At 44.0% G+C, this 18,544-nt stretch overlaps 1 protein-coding gene across 8 annotated transcripts in view; it reads left to right on the plus strand.

The window, feature by feature from the left end:
• The first annotated feature begins 8,553 nt into the window (after positions 1 to 8,553).
• LOC126191587 (uncharacterized) overlaps positions 8,554 to 18,544 on the plus strand; it is a 128,829-nt gene continuing 118,838 nt past the window's right edge. For 3 of the 8 annotated variants that reach the window (XM_049932530.1, XM_049932523.1, XM_049932531.1), the window contains exons 1-2: positions 8,554 to 9,556; positions 17,647 to 17,813. Coding sequence is in view for 7 of the 8 variants with exons in the window: in XM_049932523.1 (XP_049788480.1) it covers positions 17,702 to 17,813 (112 nt within the window). In the remaining variant the exon portion in view is untranslated. Of the gene's footprint in view, positions 9,557 to 11,407; positions 11,582 to 17,646; positions 17,814 to 18,544 lie in introns of all 8 variants that reach the window. The other 5 variants (XM_049932526.1, XM_049932524.1, XM_049932527.1 and 2 more) reach the window with 5 other exon arrangements.

Raw genomic sequence — 18,544 nt, forward strand, 5'->3', positions numbered from 1 at the left:
GAAGCTGGCTTCACTACGCCTCTTGAGCCCTCCCTGCCCTATGTTGTGGGACACACTTTGTCTGGCTCCTCTGTCGAGACCAATCCAGCGTGGGTGACCCTGCCAGTAGCTATACTACCACTGACATAGCTCTCGACTTCAACGAACAAGCAAACTCTCCCACCCGGCACTGAAGGTGCCTACTATAAGGCGGTGTCCCCTGGGTGGGATAGTCCAAAGTTGTGATATCAGAATTAAGGGAAAATTTTTTGAGGGACATGCAAGCTGAGTTGCTTTAGCCAGTTCTTCTTTTAACTTCTCGAGCGGTTTGTTTACTTCGCCAGTCCATGTACCAGGACAATTATCCTTCCTCTTGCTGTTTTTACACAATTGTAGTTCTGCTACTGTTTTAGGATGACAGAAGTTTTTTATTGTTTTCACTTTTCCTCTAATGGTGTAAATCCTTGATGAGATACACTATAAACCAAGAACGATGTCTCTTTCTGTCCAGAAATGCACTTTCCCACGTTAAAGGAGCTTTAGAGCCGATGCTGATGCATTATGTGTTCTTCATCTGATGCTGAAGCAACGAGAATATCATCTAAATAGGAGTACACAAAAGATAAGTCATTCAGAATACTATGAATAAATCGCTGGAATGTTTGTGTTGCATTTTGTAGACCAAACACTCTCTTCAAAAATTCGAAAAGTCCAAATGGTGCGGTAACAGCTGTTTTAGGCACATCTGACGCTACGGAATGTGGTGATAAGCTCTGATAAGGTCAGTTTTGGGGAATATCTTCCTGTTGGAGAGTTGACAGTAAAATCTTGTTTATCAGCATTGGTTAATGGTCTATCACTGTGACATCCCTTAAACCTATATAATCTCCACAGGGACGCCAGGTTCCATCTTTCTTTGGAACGAGATGGAGGGGACTAGACCAATAGCTTTCAGATGGACGACATGTACCAAGGTTGATTGTCTCCTGAAATTCACATTCTGCTTGTGCTAATTTTTCTGGTGACAAGCGTCTGGCTCGTGCAAGCACTAGAGGTCGTATTGTTGTGATTGAGTGCTGATCATTAACCTGAGGAAAATCATAATTAGGTTTCTTCGTGAGTATGTTAAGACACCTATTTAGCAACTCTCGACATTTATGCTGATGATCAATCAAAAAACTGTCGGCATATGCGTCGACAGAGCCTATACTAGCGATTAAAGTTTCTTACTCGAGTAACTTGTCCGACTTACCATCAAGCAACGGGCCATAATGTCTCAAGAAATCGGCACCAACAGTTGGCTGGAGAATATCTGCAAGAAGAAATGGGCACAGAAATCTTTGTCGATGACCTATTTCGAGGTTCAGTAGTTGTTCACCATACCTGTGAATTACGGAAGAATTTGCAGCGTGGAGTTCCCGTTTCTGAACGTTTTTTGTGATGTAGTACTGTTGCTGGCAATAAGGAAGCGTCTACTCCGGAATCGACAAGAAAACGAAGATGTATATTTCGAACCGTTATGAAAAGGCGGCAAGATGATTCAGCCCCCTCGTTGTGCGTGCGTCAAGTAGCGTACTAGTTTTCCATCTGAGCATAGTAAATTGTTGGCAAATAAATGAAGATGGTAATGTGCATTTCTTCACGTTCTGTCGTCGTTTATAATGATACCAGCACACAATGTTTCTGTGTAAGTCATGGTTATTTCGAGCTGTTTCTCGATTGTGTCCCAGCTTGCACTTTCTGAATCTGGGTCGTTGGTTCCGAAAACTGTCTTTCCATGTGGAAAATCTGTCATTTTGAATTGGAGACGAAATCCATAGCATATGCGAATTGACTGGGCTTCGTAATCTCTACGATATTGTCAGCCAAAGAAGCCGCTTTGAGATTTACATATTGACTAGCTGCTGGCATAGAATGCACTTTGATAGATAGTCGTTGAAGATACAAAGTTCCTTCGACCATAGCCAATATCTATGGTCGAAGCAAAGTTCTTAAACATTCATCTGTTACTTGCGTTCTGACAAGAGCGCATATGTCTCGGAGCAAAGGAGATGGCTTCTTGTCCCCTAGTTCTACTTTGTTTACATTTTTGACCTTTTGGGACTATGATTCTTCAAATTCTGCGATAAGGCGTGTTTTTTTAAAATCTGTATATGAGGAAGCTGATAATGGTTTGGAATTGAAACTTGGAATTAGCTCAGTAACTTCGCTATAAAGCGATACCAAAACATAAGAATACTTTGTCATTTCGTTGCTAATATTTGTTGTAGTAAATTGTGCCTCCACTTGCAAAACCCATATGTTTACATTCCCCAAGAAAGGTGGTATTTTCACTACCATACGCAGCATTTCCATACCATTATCATTCCGCGATGGGTCTGCCATATAAAAAATGCACTTAAATAGTCGGTGTAAAACTGAAATAACGATTGGAGTGGTTCTTATGAACTCACTATCACATCAGGCTCACCTGTTATGGATTCTAGTAAAAATAATTACATATTTTACACCATATAAAGCAAACTACCATGAATGCAAACATATCTTTTTTAATAATAGTTGCAATGCAAACAGGAAACAGATGAAGAAGACTAATTACTCCAATGTATCTAAAATTTTTAGAATTTACATTTCGTGTGTGTTTTACAGACATCCTGTAACAGTTACTTATAACCGGTGATCTCGATGTCTTTTTTATTCCATTCCTAATTATAAAATGGGTATGAACTGTTTACTCACATTATTATTATTATTATAGATATTTTTATTGTTTTGATCATTGGCCTACCCTTCAGGTAATTTACTTGTTTCACGACAATGTGAAAATATTAGTAGTACAGAATAAAAAACATCGATTCGTTGAAGTCTCTCAGCACTGTGGTCACTCATAGAATGAAAAGTGAGGTAACCTTTTTTAATTAAAAAGAATCCGAAACCAAAACGGAGGGTATATTATAATTTGTTATCTGTTACCTAAACAACTGGAACAGTTTACTTCCGGTAGCTATTTTTCCATCTTACAAAGAAAGATAAAATACATTGATTATAATCGAAGAGACCAAATAAATTAAATTCCAGCTCAATTCAACATCATCTCCGGCGGTAATTCGGTTGAATACCGCCCTTCAATTGTGCTCTTCTGGTACCAATTGAAGCGTTAGGTGTTGCAGGTTCCAGCCAGCCAGCCAGCCAGCCAGCCCGTCAGCATGCAGCAGTCCAGCCAGCAGCGGCCCCCGCCAGCAGCCAGCTGCGATCCCTGCCAGCAGCCCGCAGTGGTCCTCGCCAGCACAGGTCCCGGCCAGCAGCCAGCAGCCAGCAGCGGTCCCCGCCAGCAGCCACCAGCGGTCGCAGCCACAAGCAGTCGCAGCCACCAGCGGTCGCAGCCGGCAGCCAGTAGTGGTCCTAGCTGCCCCCAGCACCAGCACCAGCAGCACTGCCACCACCACCAGCAGCAGCAGCAGCAGCAGCCACAGCAGCAGCAGCGGAGGCGTCCCCACCATCCTGCCAGCTGGGTCGCCCACCCCACCAGCAGCAGCAGAGCGGGGCTTCGGCCCCCGTCTCATTCGTCCTTCATCATTCTCCGTCCCTTTCTACTCTGTGTCTCTCGTCGCCCTGCCCGTCTCTCGTTTGCTTCTTGTCTTGTCCTGTGGTTTTTTCCCCCTTCTCATAATGTCGACCCCCACCACCTCTTCTACAGCCACCACCACTGCTATCATATACACCTCCCCTCCGCCGCTGCCACCACTATCACGTGGTGTGCCGCATCACTCCCCCTTCAGTCCATCCCCCCACTACTCACTCTCCCGTCTCCCTCCCTATTTGTCACCCCATCCCCGGCTCCTCCCTCCCGCGCCTCCTCTGATCCCTTCCCTCCACTCCCTCCCTCTGCTCCTTCCGTTTCTGCGGCCCCTGCTCGGGTGGTCGCCCGGAAGGCTACGGCCCACGCTCCACTCTCCCCTTCACCTTCATCTTCATCGTCTTCACCATCGCCTTCGCCATCGCCCTCACCATCTCTGGCGCTGCCTCCAGTGCCGGGACCTGCCACTCCCCACCACCTTCCAGTCGCTCCCATCCCCCACACCTCCTCCGTCGCCGTCAAGTGCCCCAGTGGCACCCCTGCCTCCTCTTCTCCCAAAAAGGCTCCGCCTCTTCCCCCTTCCCCCACCCATGATGCCATGGATGTCTCCCTGCCTGTCTCTGCCCCCCTCCTCCTCCTCTACCCCCTCCTCCTACCGCTACCTCCTCTCCGTCCTGACCCCTCCCTTCGTGAAGCCCGGAACCTCACCCTCTTCCTTCGCCAGAATTTTCCTGGTGCCCCCATCTCCCTCCTCACTCCTCGCTGTGATTCGGTGCTCCTCCCCAGCCCTACCCTCCACACAGACCTCCTTTCCCGCATCCCTGTCACCTGCTTTGGCCCTAATGCCTCCCTCACCCCTGCTCATTCCCTGCTTCTCTCCCGCCAACCCCAACCCCCGCGCGCCCGCCGACCCTCACCGCCGTGATCACTCGGCTTAGTCCGACGATCACGGAGGAGGAGGTGTTGGCGCAGCTTCAGGCACATCCCCATCTGGAGGTGCGTGCAGTTCGTCGCATACACAATGTTGCCGGCCTCACCCACCTTACGGGGGGCTTTTCCGAGCACACCCCCTCCATAGACCGTCTCCTGAAGGCGGGTGCCCTCCTTTTTAACCAACGTTATAAATTTGCCCCGTCCCGTTCACCTCCTCAATCCCTCCGCTGCCAAAGGTGCTTGTGGTATAATGCACACCCGAAATCTGAGTGCCGCGAGGCCCCCACCTGCCCGCTCTGTAGGCAAGCCCACTTTTTACGGCAGTGCCCCAATCTCCAGTCCCCCCCCCCCTCCTGTAATACCTGTAACCTCCCTCATCCTACCTACTCCCAGAAATGTAAGGCCCGACCCCCTCCTACCACTCCTGAACTCACCGTTTCTGTCCGCCCTTTGGATGCCCCCACCCCTCCCGGCAATTCCCTTCGCCCACCCCCTACCGCTGAGGACATCATCAGATTCCTCACCATCGTCCTTCAGAATGTTCATCCTTTTCAGCGCCCGCACACCCTCCAACAGATCTCCCTCGCCGCCTGTTCCGTTTTCCAACTCAAAATGTACGCCACCTACTCCAACAACCAGGCCCATTTCACCTTCTCCCGTCTTGACACCCTCGTTTAAATCCCTGTCATGGTGTGACAGCACCGTATCCTTTTCAACAACATCCGCTCCCTTCCCGCCAACAAGAACCTCTTCCTGCACACCCTTGCCACCCACCGCGTGGATGCCTTCCTCCTCAATGAAACCTTCCTCCAACCCCACCACACCGCCCACACTTCGCCATACCTCCTCCACCGCTCTGATAATCCCCTCTGATTGCGCGTGGCAGAGTTGCCATTGGTCACCACCGCCAGATCCCCGTTCGGCTCCAACCTCTCCTTCCCAACCCCACCAAACACCTGATCCTTAGTCTCTTCTTTCCCGGCCTTACCGTTACCTGCACCACCATCTATGTCCGCCCTAACGCCCCTATTCCCTTCGACTTCCTCTCCCACATTGACCGTACCTTCTCCTCCTACGTGATCGCCGCCGACCTCAACATCCATAGTCGTTCCGCTGCCCAGTTACGGCAGTGGCATCAGTTCCTCTCCTCCCTTCAAGGCGACCTCCTCCCCATCCCCCAGCACACCTGTCCCGAATCCAACTCCACTCCCGATATTATCCTTTCCTCCCCCACGTCCTTGGCCGCATAACGGTTGATGTCCTGGAGCCTATTGGTAGACACCATCTCCCTGTCCTCCTCACCGTTTCAGACGGTCGTCGCCCCCACCCTGACCCTCGTAATGACCCTCCCCCTAAGTACATCCATGACTATTCCTGTGCCAACTGGAATGCCTACCGGGATACCCTTTCCACCCAGGTCGATAGCCACCCCTTCACCTACCACCACCCTGACGATGTAACCCATGCCGCCTCCTTTCTCCAGCAGACCTTGTCTGAGGCCGTGGAGGCCCACGTCCCTACTGTTCGCCATCCACCCAACCGTCCTACCTTACCCCCATAGGCCATCCTTCTCATCCATGAATCCCGCTGTCTCTACCGTGCCTTCCTCCGCACGTGTGACCCAGACACACTACGACGCCACCGGCAACTCCAGCGACACATTCGTAATTTGCTTGTGGCTAAGAAACGCTGGGACTGGCGACAGACATGCACCTGTTTAAATGCTACCCTACCTATCAACTCGTCCATGTTCTGGTCAGCCTTCCGTCGCCTTACCGGAACTAAACCCTCCCCCTACTATCCTCTTCTCCATGATGATCACCCCTTCCCTGATTCTCTTAGTAAGGCCAATGACTTTGCCTCTTATCTCTCTGACGTCTTTTCCATCCCCGATGAGCCCCAGTTCGATTACTCCCTCTTACCGGATGTCCGCGATCGAACTGACACCTCTGTCCCTCCCCTCGCTCCTGGTTTCCAGTACTTGGACAACACTGCACACACGGAACTCAATGCCCCTATCACTACACAGGATCTCATTGCTACACTCCGCACGAAACGCAACACCGCTCCTGGTCACGATCGTGTCACCTACTGTCACCTTCGTGAAGCTCCTGTCTCTTTCATCTCCACCCTGGCCAGGCTCTACAATGTAGTCCTGTCCACCGGTTACTATCCCGACCTGTGGAAAACCTCCCATATCCTGATGTTCCTTAAACCTGGCAAACCGCCGTCCGCCGTCTCCTCCTACCGTCCCATCAGCCTTACCTCGGTCTTCAGCAAGGTCCTGGAATCTGTCCTCACCCGCCGCATCCACCAGCATCTCCACCAGCACCGCCTCCTTCCCGTTACGCAGTGTGGCTTTCAGCCGTCCTTCTCTTCCAACGATCTTCTCCTTCACCTCACTAATCTCCTTTCCGACCAGCTTAATTCCCGTCGCTCTGCAATCTTCCTCTCCCTGGACCTCGAACGAGCTTATGACCGCATATCGCATTCCGGTCTCCTCTTCAAGCTCCAAACCTTCGCCCTTCCCATTAACTACGTCCATCTGATCGCCTCCTTTCTCTCCCACCATCCTTCCTACGTCACCATCCATAACACCGACTCCTACACGTTTTTCCCCTCCGCCGGTGTGCCCCAAGGCTCCGTCCTCTCCCCCCTTCTGTACCTTTTGTATACGGCGGACATGCCGCCGCCGTCACCCCCTGTCCACCTCCTCCAGTTTGCCGATGACACCGTCTTCCTTGCTCTTGCCCCAACCCTGCAGCGCTCCCAACACCTTCTCCAATCCCATCTTGGCCGGTTCACCGCTTGGTGCAACCAATCCCTCCAAAACCCAGGCGATCATTGTAGGCAAAACCACCCCTTCCTTCCGCCTCCTTGATTTCTATCTCACCATCTACGGCCGTCCTATCGCCCTCACTCCCACCCTTAAGTACCTTGGCGTCACACTCGACCGTCGCCTCTCCTGTACTCCCCATCTCCGGACAATCCAAGCCAAGGCACGATCCCGACTCAGTCTCCTCAAGCTCCTTTCCGGCCGTACGTGCGGTCTGGACCCCTCCACCATCCTTCACATCTATAAATCCCTCATCCGCCCTATCCTTTGTTACGCCCATCCGGCCTGGATCTCCGCCCCCCCTACCTTTTATAAATCCCTCCAAATCCTTGAACACCATGCTCTCCACCTCGCCTATCGCATCCGTCTCCCCTCCCCCACGTGGATCCTGTATGATATCATCCCCTTCTGCCACCTCCTCCTCTTCCTTGAAAGGATACGGATCCTGTACACCTCCCGCAAACTCGATCCTCCTCATCCGCTTGTCTCACCAATCCTCTCTCACCCCCGCCCGCTGCCGCACCTGTATTCCCACGTCCCACCCGGTCTCCATCTCTCCACCCTCCTTACCCTCTCCCAAGGTGGCTTCCGCCAGCTCCCCCTCCCTGATGATGTCCTCCTCCCCTCCATCTACCCCTCCTCTCAACTTTGATCCTCCCCCCCCCACTTCCTGTCTTTTCCTTTATGCACCCTCCCTCCTGTCTCTTCTCTTCCCTACTCTTTCCTTTTTCCCCCGTCCCCTCCCTCCTCCCCTCTTCCCCCGGGCTTCCCCTCCCCCTTCCTCCTTTCCCCTGCCCTTGGCATCTGCTCTCCCCTCTCCCTCTCCCACCCCCCCCCTCCTCTCTTGGCAGGTCCCCGGACTCGTACACGGTTAGTGAACATTCGCTCGCCGGAGATCAACGCCTCGTGTCCTGTGTGTGTCGTCGTTTTGTGCTTCATTGTTATTCGTTTTTGTGCGCCTACGTTCACGTGTGACAATATTCGTCTCTGTCCAAGTGTCTGACTAAATTTTATCTTGGACTCTACGCCTGTGAACGGCTCCATGTATTTTAAAAAGTGTTTGTCTCCGTTTCTATGTCCACCATGTTTTTTTTTTTTTTTTTTGTTTTCTCTCGATGTCTTCATTTGTATCTTGTGTGTTCTCTGAGGCCAAAGAGCGGCGTAGCATGCTGATGCTGGCCGGCCTGTTAACAGGTTTGGAAATAACAATAAAGGAAAAAAAAAAAAAACAATTCAACATCACACAATATGCAATGATAACCGAGGACGGTTTCTATGTTCTGCATGCCAATAAACTTTGCATCCGTATTGGACTGTCGAGTTATATCTGTACTATCGTTTTTTTTATCTGTTGTTCCTTCAGAGTGGCGGGCTTTTCAGAAAGATTTTGTGTCCTGTATAATTTTTGGTGCAGTTTCGAGCTGATAGCTGCAGACATTTCAGTTATGAACTTAAGTCGTATAAATTTAGAAAGTCCAGTAAATATATTCACGATAGCAATATTGGTCAAAGATGTCCCCGAGAAAGCTGCAGTATTTCGCAAACATCAAATAAACAAGTTTTATACTCTCTAATTCGCTTTTTAATGTGATTGTACTCAGTACACGTTGCCCATTGGTTACTATCGTTTGATGATGAAAAATTGATTCATATAAGGTTTTCAAATCTTAACACGCCCCTCAAACATTTTTGATTTTTAATTGATGCTCATTCTGTACTATGATAAAATAATTTCGCGTGTGCTTAAGACTTCAAATATAATTGCTTATCGTTTGCAGTAATTTCATTGCTTGCCGTAATTATAGTGTATTGGCGATATGGGTTCATATGTCGAAATACCTGTAGGTTCAAGCTAGTCAACATGGTATGAAAATGTTCATTTATTGGTTAATGTGGCAAAAACTTGTAGCTTATTCCGTTGTAGTTGCATATTATCAAGTTCGTAAGTTCCTTACAACTTAACTGTTCCACATTTTTTAACACGCATTTCGAACTTGGATAAATTAATTTTATATGTAGGTCTAACCGTGATAGAACTTTATCCAAAAGAATGACAGCTGAGGTAAGGACTGCCTGACAGATATTTGGGCCCAATACAATTAGGAGAAGATTGGTCATAATTAACGTTTAATTGGGTTTGCCTAAATCACGTGAATCAAAAAGACTGTTTGCTTCTTGAACAGGGATATTAACAGCTCCCTCCCCCATCCTGACCCAGGTGTGGTAGTCAGGTTTGTATTGACTTAAGTGTTTAGTAGATGTTAAACTCTAAACTTCGTTCCTCATTACATTAGCCATGTATATCAGTGTGTCTCCTGTATATTGTGGTAGCTAGTCATTCTCGAGTTGGTTATTTGGAAGTTTCTTCCCATGAGCACTGTTTCCATGTTGACAGTGTAAGGGTCCATTATCCATTCTTTAAATTCCATACAGTACATGTACAATACTAATGATGATGATGATGATGATATAATAATAAATCAATTTTAGTGCTACATTAAAATGTGAGCAAATTAATTGTGTGTATGAAAATGAGAGTAGTGTTGTGTGTATGATTTCATAATCTCACTTATGGTTGTAATTAAACGAGGAAAAATTACACTTTTGGCATTTTATCCAATTAAGTGAAGGCTTTTGATAGTGTTAACACAAAATTCTGCTAGGGATACAAAAATGATGTAGCAGTAAAGGCATTCCCCTTATATGACTGGAGTGATATCTTAACAATAGAAAAACGAAGGATCATTTTAGCGAATGACATGACAGGAATAAGACTAAATTTGGTGAGGGGAAAGGATTAAATATGATGCTCTGCTAAGTTCATTACTTGTCCCATTTCTGTTCATGGCTTCAGTGATTTGTGTGGGATATTGAAGGAGCTTTCAGAAAACTATGATGTTTTGTGATGACACTAGTTCACTGATGTATTCCAAACACAGCAATATTCAACCCAGTCTGAAGAATAAAGAAACAGACTACACACCAAAACAGGCCAGGCTCTAATCTTACAGTTAATCATATAGTATAAAATTCCAAAGAAATAAAAATGACATACAGGTGCCAGAACAGAGATCATTCGGCACCCACTGATCAAGAATCCACATGTGAAGTTCTTAGGCATTTGCAAGCTAATAAACTTAGGTACCACCAGTACATTGATAAGTTATGCCAAAATTTCAATTCTGTATGCCTTTGCATGTAGAAATGTCTCACTGTGTTGACCTGCAGATGGGATTTCTTTAAATAGCTTCGCTCATTACTATCCTGTGGCCTGATATTCTGGAGGTAAGGTAAGAAAAATACTGATTCTACAGAAGCGTGGAGTTAACAGGGCAGTCTTGCAGATGCCTCTTTGGGGAACTATAAGTTCTTACAAATAATGTACCAATAAGTATGGAATTGAAATTTATTTTTGTTGTAGGGACCTCAAGATTTCCTCTGAGAAATTATAAGCATTTTTGACCTATGAGTTCCTGACACACACACACACACACACACACACACACACACACACACACACACACACACATTGTGGGTCAGCTGCACACAAGTCAGGGACCTCATGATACAATCCTATCATCTGTCTTGGTAATTCCCTTGTGTAGAGTAAGGACTTAGCTTTGTTTGCAGAGAAAGGTCATTTGTTACAAAGTGAATATGTTGTAGTAAAGCAAGCAGCATTAAAGATGCCAACAGTGAAACCATAATAAAAATGTGAAAGCATCAGTTGGAAAACCTCCATCAAATAATAGTAATGTATCTCAACTCTCATCTCTTCTCTAAGAGGAGGAGTAAAGTAAAAACCCTGCACTTGGAAAACAAATAAAACTTCTACCTTAGATGAGAATACTGGTTGAAGTGCCAATGGGGTTTAAACTCTGAACTTAGGGTCTACATTAAAATCCTTGTCTGGTTAAGCACTTGTGTGTTTCCCAATATTTCCATGAATCAGTCAAGGTGAATGTTGTGAGTTACTTCCTTAGAGCAGGATTTTGTCAATTTTCTTCTACATGATTCTTCAGTATGTCTGTAATGGCCTCGTCAATGGAAGGTTACATTGTAACCATTCTTCCTTCTTTCAGATGAGGATGGGTCCATAATGGAACTTTACACAGATGCAAAGGAAGCACCACAGTATTAAAGATCTTTACCCGTCACCTGCATGTGTACTTCAAAGGTATGTCAGAGGGTATTCCTGGCACCACTACAATTTCTCTGCATCTTTCCTTCCCACCATACCAGATTATTACTCTTAGGTACTTTAGTTCTTCCATCAATGTAAGACTAGTAAAACAGATATATCTTTTTATCTATTTACGCATTGTACGCTACATTTAATCATGTTTAAGGTTAACTGTCAGTCCCTGCACAAACTGTCAATCACCTGCAGATCTTCTTGCATTTTGTTACAATTTTCTGGCATTGCAAACTTCCTATAGACTCCAGCATTATCCACAAACACATCACAGGTCTTATGAGATTATCCACTAGACCAGTTACATGTATTATAAACAGTAATGGTTCTGACACATTCCCTTGGGATATTCCCAAAATTATTTTTACATCTGTTCATTTAACGGAAATAAACAGCATGGCACCTTACGCCCCTGAGGCAAGTTCATACAAAACTGTGAGGCTCATTAATGAGAACAAGAAAATTTTTTTAAGAGTAAGCTAAAATGGATAGTATAGGATGAGTTATATGTGAAATTCACTTTATTCCATAGTAAATTTGTGTCAGTATTTGAAAGTTGTTTCCTTAAAAACCTATCTGGAAGATCCATTAGAAAACAGGTAAACTACAGATAACTAACGCACTTAAAATCTCATGCAAAGGAAAGAGAAAAATTTATATAAAGGCCACAAGAAGTCCAGATCCAACATTACTTGCATAATGCAAAAAATTCTTTAGTATTTTATAGAAAGACATTAAAATGTCCAGAAGTACGCTTGTCCTGACAAAGAAATAATGCAGATAAGATTAAAACTATATGGGACATTGTCAAATGGGAGGCAGGATAAATAGTCGTACAAGACACCATAACAATAAACTAAATGAGAATGTTGCCACTGATAAAGTCACAGATTGCAAATACTTTTAATAATCGCTTTATCCCCCCCCCCCCCCCCCTCCCCCAGCTTTTATGCAAGTGCTTTGTGAATATACTGACAAGTGGAAGCGCCAGGTGGAAAACCTCCATCAAATAATAGTAATGTGTTCCACACCCACGAGGATGATCCCATTTTTTGGGTCAATGGAACAAAAATTGAATCTCATCTAATCTAAATATAGCAACAAAAAATAGGATTAAATGGTTCAGATAAAGAAGCAAGAGACTGTATTAGAGAATTTTACCAGACAGGTTAAAATATGCAATTGTTAAACCATTCATAAGAAAGGTGACAAGACGGACTTAAATAATCATCATCCAATTTCCTTAGTGACATCTTTTTCCAAAATATTTGGAAAAGTTTTGTTATCAAGAGTAATTGCACACTTAAGTAGAAACAGTTCACATAGCATATCACAGTTCTGATTCCAGGTGGTTTGCTTGACCGAGAATGCTATTTACACTCATCAAATAGTTGTTGTTGTTGTTGTGGTCTTCAGTCCAGAGACTGGTTTGATGCAGCTCTCCATGCTACTCTATCCTGTGCAAGCTGCTTCATCTCCCAATAACTACTGCAACCTACATCCTTCTGAATCTGTTTAGTGTATTCATCTCTTGGTCTCCCTCTACGATTTTTACCCACCACGCTGCCTCCAATACTAAATTGGTGATCCCCTGATGCCTCAGAATATGCCCTACCAACTGATCCCTTATTCTAGTCAAGTTGTGCCACAAATTTATCTTCTCTCCAGTTCTATTCAAGACCTCCTCATTAGTTATGTGATCTAACCTTCAGCATTCTTCTGTAGCACGGCATTTCGAAAGCTTCTATTCTCTTTTTGTCTAAACTATTTATTGTCCATGTTTCACTTCCATATATGGCTACACTCCATAGAAATACTGTCAGAAACGCTTTCCTTGCCATTGCCAGTCGACATTTTATATCCTCTCTACTTCGACCGTCATCAGTTGTTTGCTCCCCAAATAGCAAAACTCCTTTACTACTTCAATTGTCTCATTTCCTTATCTAATTCCCTCAGCATCACCCGACTTAATTTGACTACATTACATTATCCTCGTTTTGCTTTTGTTGATGTTCATCTTATATCCTCCTTTCAAGACACTGTCCATTCCGTTCAGCTGCTCTTCCAGGTCCTTTGCTGTCTCTGACAGAATTACAATGTCATCGGCGAACCTCAAAGTTTTAATTTCTTCTCCATGGATTTTAATTCCTACTCCAAATTTTCTTTTGTTTCCTTTACTGCTTGCTCAATATACAGATTGAATAACATCGGGGATAGGCTACAACCTTGTCTCACTCCCTTCCCAAGCACTGCTTCCCTTTCATGCCCCTCCACTCTTACAACTGCTATGTGGTTTCCGTACAAATTGTAAATAGCCTTTCACTTCCTGTATTTTACCCCTGCCACTTTCAGAATTTGAAACAGAGTATTCTAGTCGACATTGTCAAAAGCTTTCTCTAAGCTAAAGTTGGATGACAACGAGGCCTCCACTGATACATCACCCAGGCTGGTGCACTGCTGGCTTCCGACAACCCAGCTCCACTACACTCATAAGAGTCCAACCAACCCCGGCTTCTACATTTGGTCATTTGGTGACAAAAGTGTTCGCTGCCACTTCTACGTTGGCAGTCATAACTAACAATGCAACATGCAGTATGTTGAGTGCACTGGTTTTTGACTGCAATAGTTATGGAGTGCCAATGGGTTTTTACCAGGTGTCTCTGTGTGCACTATGGGGAAAGTAAACTCAAACATTTCTTAGAAATGTAGAATGTTTGTTAGTTTGTGCCTTTGGAATGGTTGATGTATTTTGGTTTGAGCAGGGGATATGGCTCACTGTGTTTAAATATGTAAATCTATAGTAATGAGTAGCCACTCAGACAGATGGTTACATTATAATAAGTGTTACATTAGTAGCACTTTTAAGGTCTCCCTTGTTCTTCTGTTTTGTTGTCTGTTGCATTTTGTGTAATTGTTAGAGGCTCAACCATGTCACTTTCAATACTACAGGAGGCTACCCTGGGGAAAATGTGGTAAATTTTAGCAGCGGAAGTAAATGTGTTACAAGCAGACAGTGCAGTACAGCAGAGAAAGTAAAAGTTGGGACAGAAAAGAAGTTAGCTTTGCACAGTTTAGTTATGCATGTCTGTGAAAGGGCTGAGCAGGAAAAGAACTTATCTTGGTATGAAAGGGTTATGCCAGAGAAAGCAGAGAAAATATGAAAAGAATCTGACAGTTGGTGGGTTAAAAATGCCTATGATATTTCTCCAGCAGTAAAGTATATTAGCTTTTTGCCGGAGTGTCAGAGATTAAAAGAGTCATACTTGTGTGGAAGCAGAAAGTACGGATAAAGAAGTAAGTTTAAGTGGAGCACAAAGTACAGGAGTTGTGGAATAAAGGAAATAATGTAGAATTATCGGTCCCAATATCTTGTCAAAAATGTGGAGTCTGAGTTAGCTTTTGTGTCAGATGAAGTATGTATGTGCTGTGCTGAAGTAAATGTGTGAGTAGCAACACGGGTGATATTGATTTAGGTGCAGTAATATCTATGCCATTGGGTGATAATGGTTGTTGTTTAGCAACCATAGAGCCTGGGCCAAATGTACAGGGAAGTATGTGTGCCAATGATTTTTATGTGCTGGGTGTCACTGAAGATGGTAATTTTGCTGTAGATACTGCAAAGGAAGCACACAAAGTTATTGATAATGTTAGTTATGCTGTGAAGGTTGTGAATAAGTGAAGTAATGCAGGCACATTTATTTCTGTAGGACTCAGATTCATTGCCATCTATGATGGCAGTGCCTACTTAGAAGGGAGGATAGAAAAAGAGAAGAAAGAGGAAAATGCCTCTAAGGCTAATGATTGGGCTCGCAAGACTGAATCCTTTCAGGAATGTGTGCCTGAGGATCAGAATAAAGATGATGATACGTGCAATGGTGTAGGAACTGACAGTACGAAAAAGCTTCGTGTAATTGTTCTACAGCAGTGAGGAGTGAAACTCGGACAGATTGTCTTTTAGGTGAAGGAGACTGCTGCAAATGATACATTTTTTCCAAGGTTCTGTTAGCATGATGGTAGAATTGGCTAAACTGTGCACAACATCATTATGATTCAGTTCACATGATAAAGTGCTGTAGGGCACAGGGAGATTTGTTTTGGTGAGCAAAGGCACTGCAAGAAGTGGTCAATCTGTAATTGGTATTAAAGTAAGGAAACAAACTGGATTTTTCAACCAGTATATTGTGAGCAGTAGTATCATATGTAGTGTTGTAAGAGCATAGTTTTAAGAATGTGTTTTCTGAGAAAATGTAAAGGAAACTTTTATTGCAAAGACAAAGTTCCAGATGATGTACCATGTCATAAAACAAGAAGAAATGTCAGACATAGGAACAATCGAATGAAGAGAATTTGTTAATGTTATTGCACTAACAATTCTATGGAATTCTGTCCATGCATGAAAATGAGAGAATGTCAATAAGCTAATCTCAGAAATACCATTTAAATTAAGAAAACAGCTGGCAACATTATAATTTTAGCTGGACTAAAGTAATGGAAAAACTAAATGTACTGTACAAAATTATCAGCTTGTTAGATGTGTGTTAAGACTTCACAGAATTGCCGTGGGCTGGGATACAGGGTGGGCCAAATTTTATAAAACAGTGAGGAGTATTGTGTGACAACTCTTTATGTGGTATGACTAAATAAAATAAAGGCACAGGCATGGTTAATTCAAGAGCCTCGTGGAAGGTAGACTGAACAGGTGAAGTTACATCAGGAGCAGTATGCTGATACAAGTGCTGTCCTGTGCCATTAAGCAGGTATTGTATAGCTTGGCCCATCTGTGGTACTAGTTGTAATATCACTGATGCAGAAGAAAGGCAGGGCTGCTGTACTGCTGGTGACCTGATTGCTTCGCATCTGAGCTGTTGCTCTGTTACGACTTCTCTGATGCCTGTGCCCTGGCAAAATGGATGAGCCAAGCCTGTATAAATACTACTCATTTCTAGTATGACGTCTGACAGCCACCAGCTTGGAGGGGGAGGGGGCTACACCACTGTAGAAATCCGTGTGGCTCAACTAACCACCACCTCTGGACTCTGCTACTGTTAGCTGTGGCCCTGCTGTTGTTGCTGAGTCTGATGCTGCTGACTTACTTAATGCCCAACAACCAGTGGGCTACCTGCAGGCCCAAGTTATGCACCTAGGCTGCCAGAAGCTGCCCTTGACAACAGGCTATTTGCTGACTGCACCAGCTTCTTGCCACCCATGTACGACTTTTGTTTTGGGGATATCAGCTCCTCCAAGCATCGACATGATTGATGTAGTGTTACTGTCAATAAATGGATATTTTAACAATGCAGTTTTCATGACAAAATGTCAGATGACAACCAGCCCTTCACTCACTGCTCCACTGCTATGTGACCCAGGTTGGTGAACTACTGGCTTCTTGACATCTGAAACCCCAGTTCCAGGAGGCCAACCACTCCTTACCTCTGCATGTTTTGCAGTGAAAACTGACACATTTTTATTCGAGGAGAATGTACAAGATAAAAGAATCTTATATTTGTTCACAGAATATTCCATTATTTGATTGGCAGACGTATGATGAGCCTAGTGTTCATCATTCGGTTATCTGCATCTTCTGAAACTGTTAATTCGTAGTTTGAAGATACGGTAATGAGATTCTCTAACCATTCCTTATGATGGATACTAATGCCATTGGTACATCCTTCAGTTTTATGGATGACAGTGCTCAGCCCTAACAACCCAGTTTGTGAAAGATACGCTACAGTACAGAGTGAGTGTATGACTCAAATATCATGGTTTACATGCTCTTTTGAACTTGACTTCTATTGAATACACACTACTAAGTATCCCAGAGAAAAGATGACAGTTAAGTTACCACTTTGACAGTCCTGCATTAGAGATTGCTCTCTTGAGAAGTGACAGAAATGTTGATAGTCTCTTTATTTCCTTGAGCCATGTAAGTGAGAGTTATATAATTTACAATATGTTATATTGCACCTGAAGCTGCAACAACCTATGTATGGCGTTGATGTGAACCATAATTATTTATTCAGTTGATCTATTAGCTAGTAGTTGTGGCCAGTTACACTGTATTCTTGCCATTGTGACTTAAATAATTCAAAGAAGGATCTGTGGTTAACCGTAATATAATTCACACAGAATTTGCTCTGAATGAGAGGAAGATGCAGTTGAAGAAGAAACATATTATTACTGGATGGACATAATGGAGTGGACACCATTAATGCACGCTGCTAGAAATGGTGAAGTGGAAACAGTTCAGAAACTCTTGAAATCTAAGGAAAAAATTCATTTAAAAAATATGATGGGTAAGAGTTCCTATTTTATTTATTTTTCAAGTTTAAATATGATTCCTCAAAAACTATTGTCGCTGTATCATAACATTTGTGTATTAAGTTTTAATAATACTGCTGTTATGATTCTGTGGTTCACTAATTATCACTGTGTATCAGTGTTTTCACATTTTTGTTGTGGTGGTGGTTGTATCAGCTATATACCATTAACTGTCACTGTGTAGATTTACAATCAGGCAAATTGTCCATGCTGTATTGTAACAAACAATTAAGCTTTCTATTGCAATAACTACATTAAAAAAGAACTTTAGTCAAAATCTTTAGATGGTTGTGCTATGTTAATTGGTTCCAAAGAGGAATAATCTGGTTTGGTAGTTATCTGGAGGGAATGTAGTTATGAGAACATCTCTGCTTGCACATTGTTCTGACCAATGCTCTTGAAGCGTAGTTGTTTATTAGTAAGTCTTAACCTCTACTGTTAGGACCACTTTCACCGAGAAGATATTTTAGAAGAGATATAAATGTTTGTGTCATTGTTAATTGAAATTCATCCTTGTTGTGGCATGTCATCCCAGGCTGCAGTGGAAATGTTTTGGCAAGAATAATTTTAAATTTCATATTCCAGCAATATTAAGTTGTTCCATTGGTTCATGACAAGGCTTTATTTTGCAAATTTGTAAGTGTATGATGTGATAAACTGTATCACTACCCTTTTTCACTTGGTAATACAGATTTCTCTTCTTTGC

This window comes from Schistocerca cancellata, chromosome 6 (genome assembly GCF_023864275.1).
Source record: "Schistocerca cancellata isolate TAMUIC-IGC-003103 chromosome 6, iqSchCanc2.1, whole genome shotgun sequence".
Lineage (NCBI taxonomy): Eukaryota > Metazoa > Arthropoda > Insecta > Orthoptera > Acrididae > Schistocerca > Schistocerca cancellata.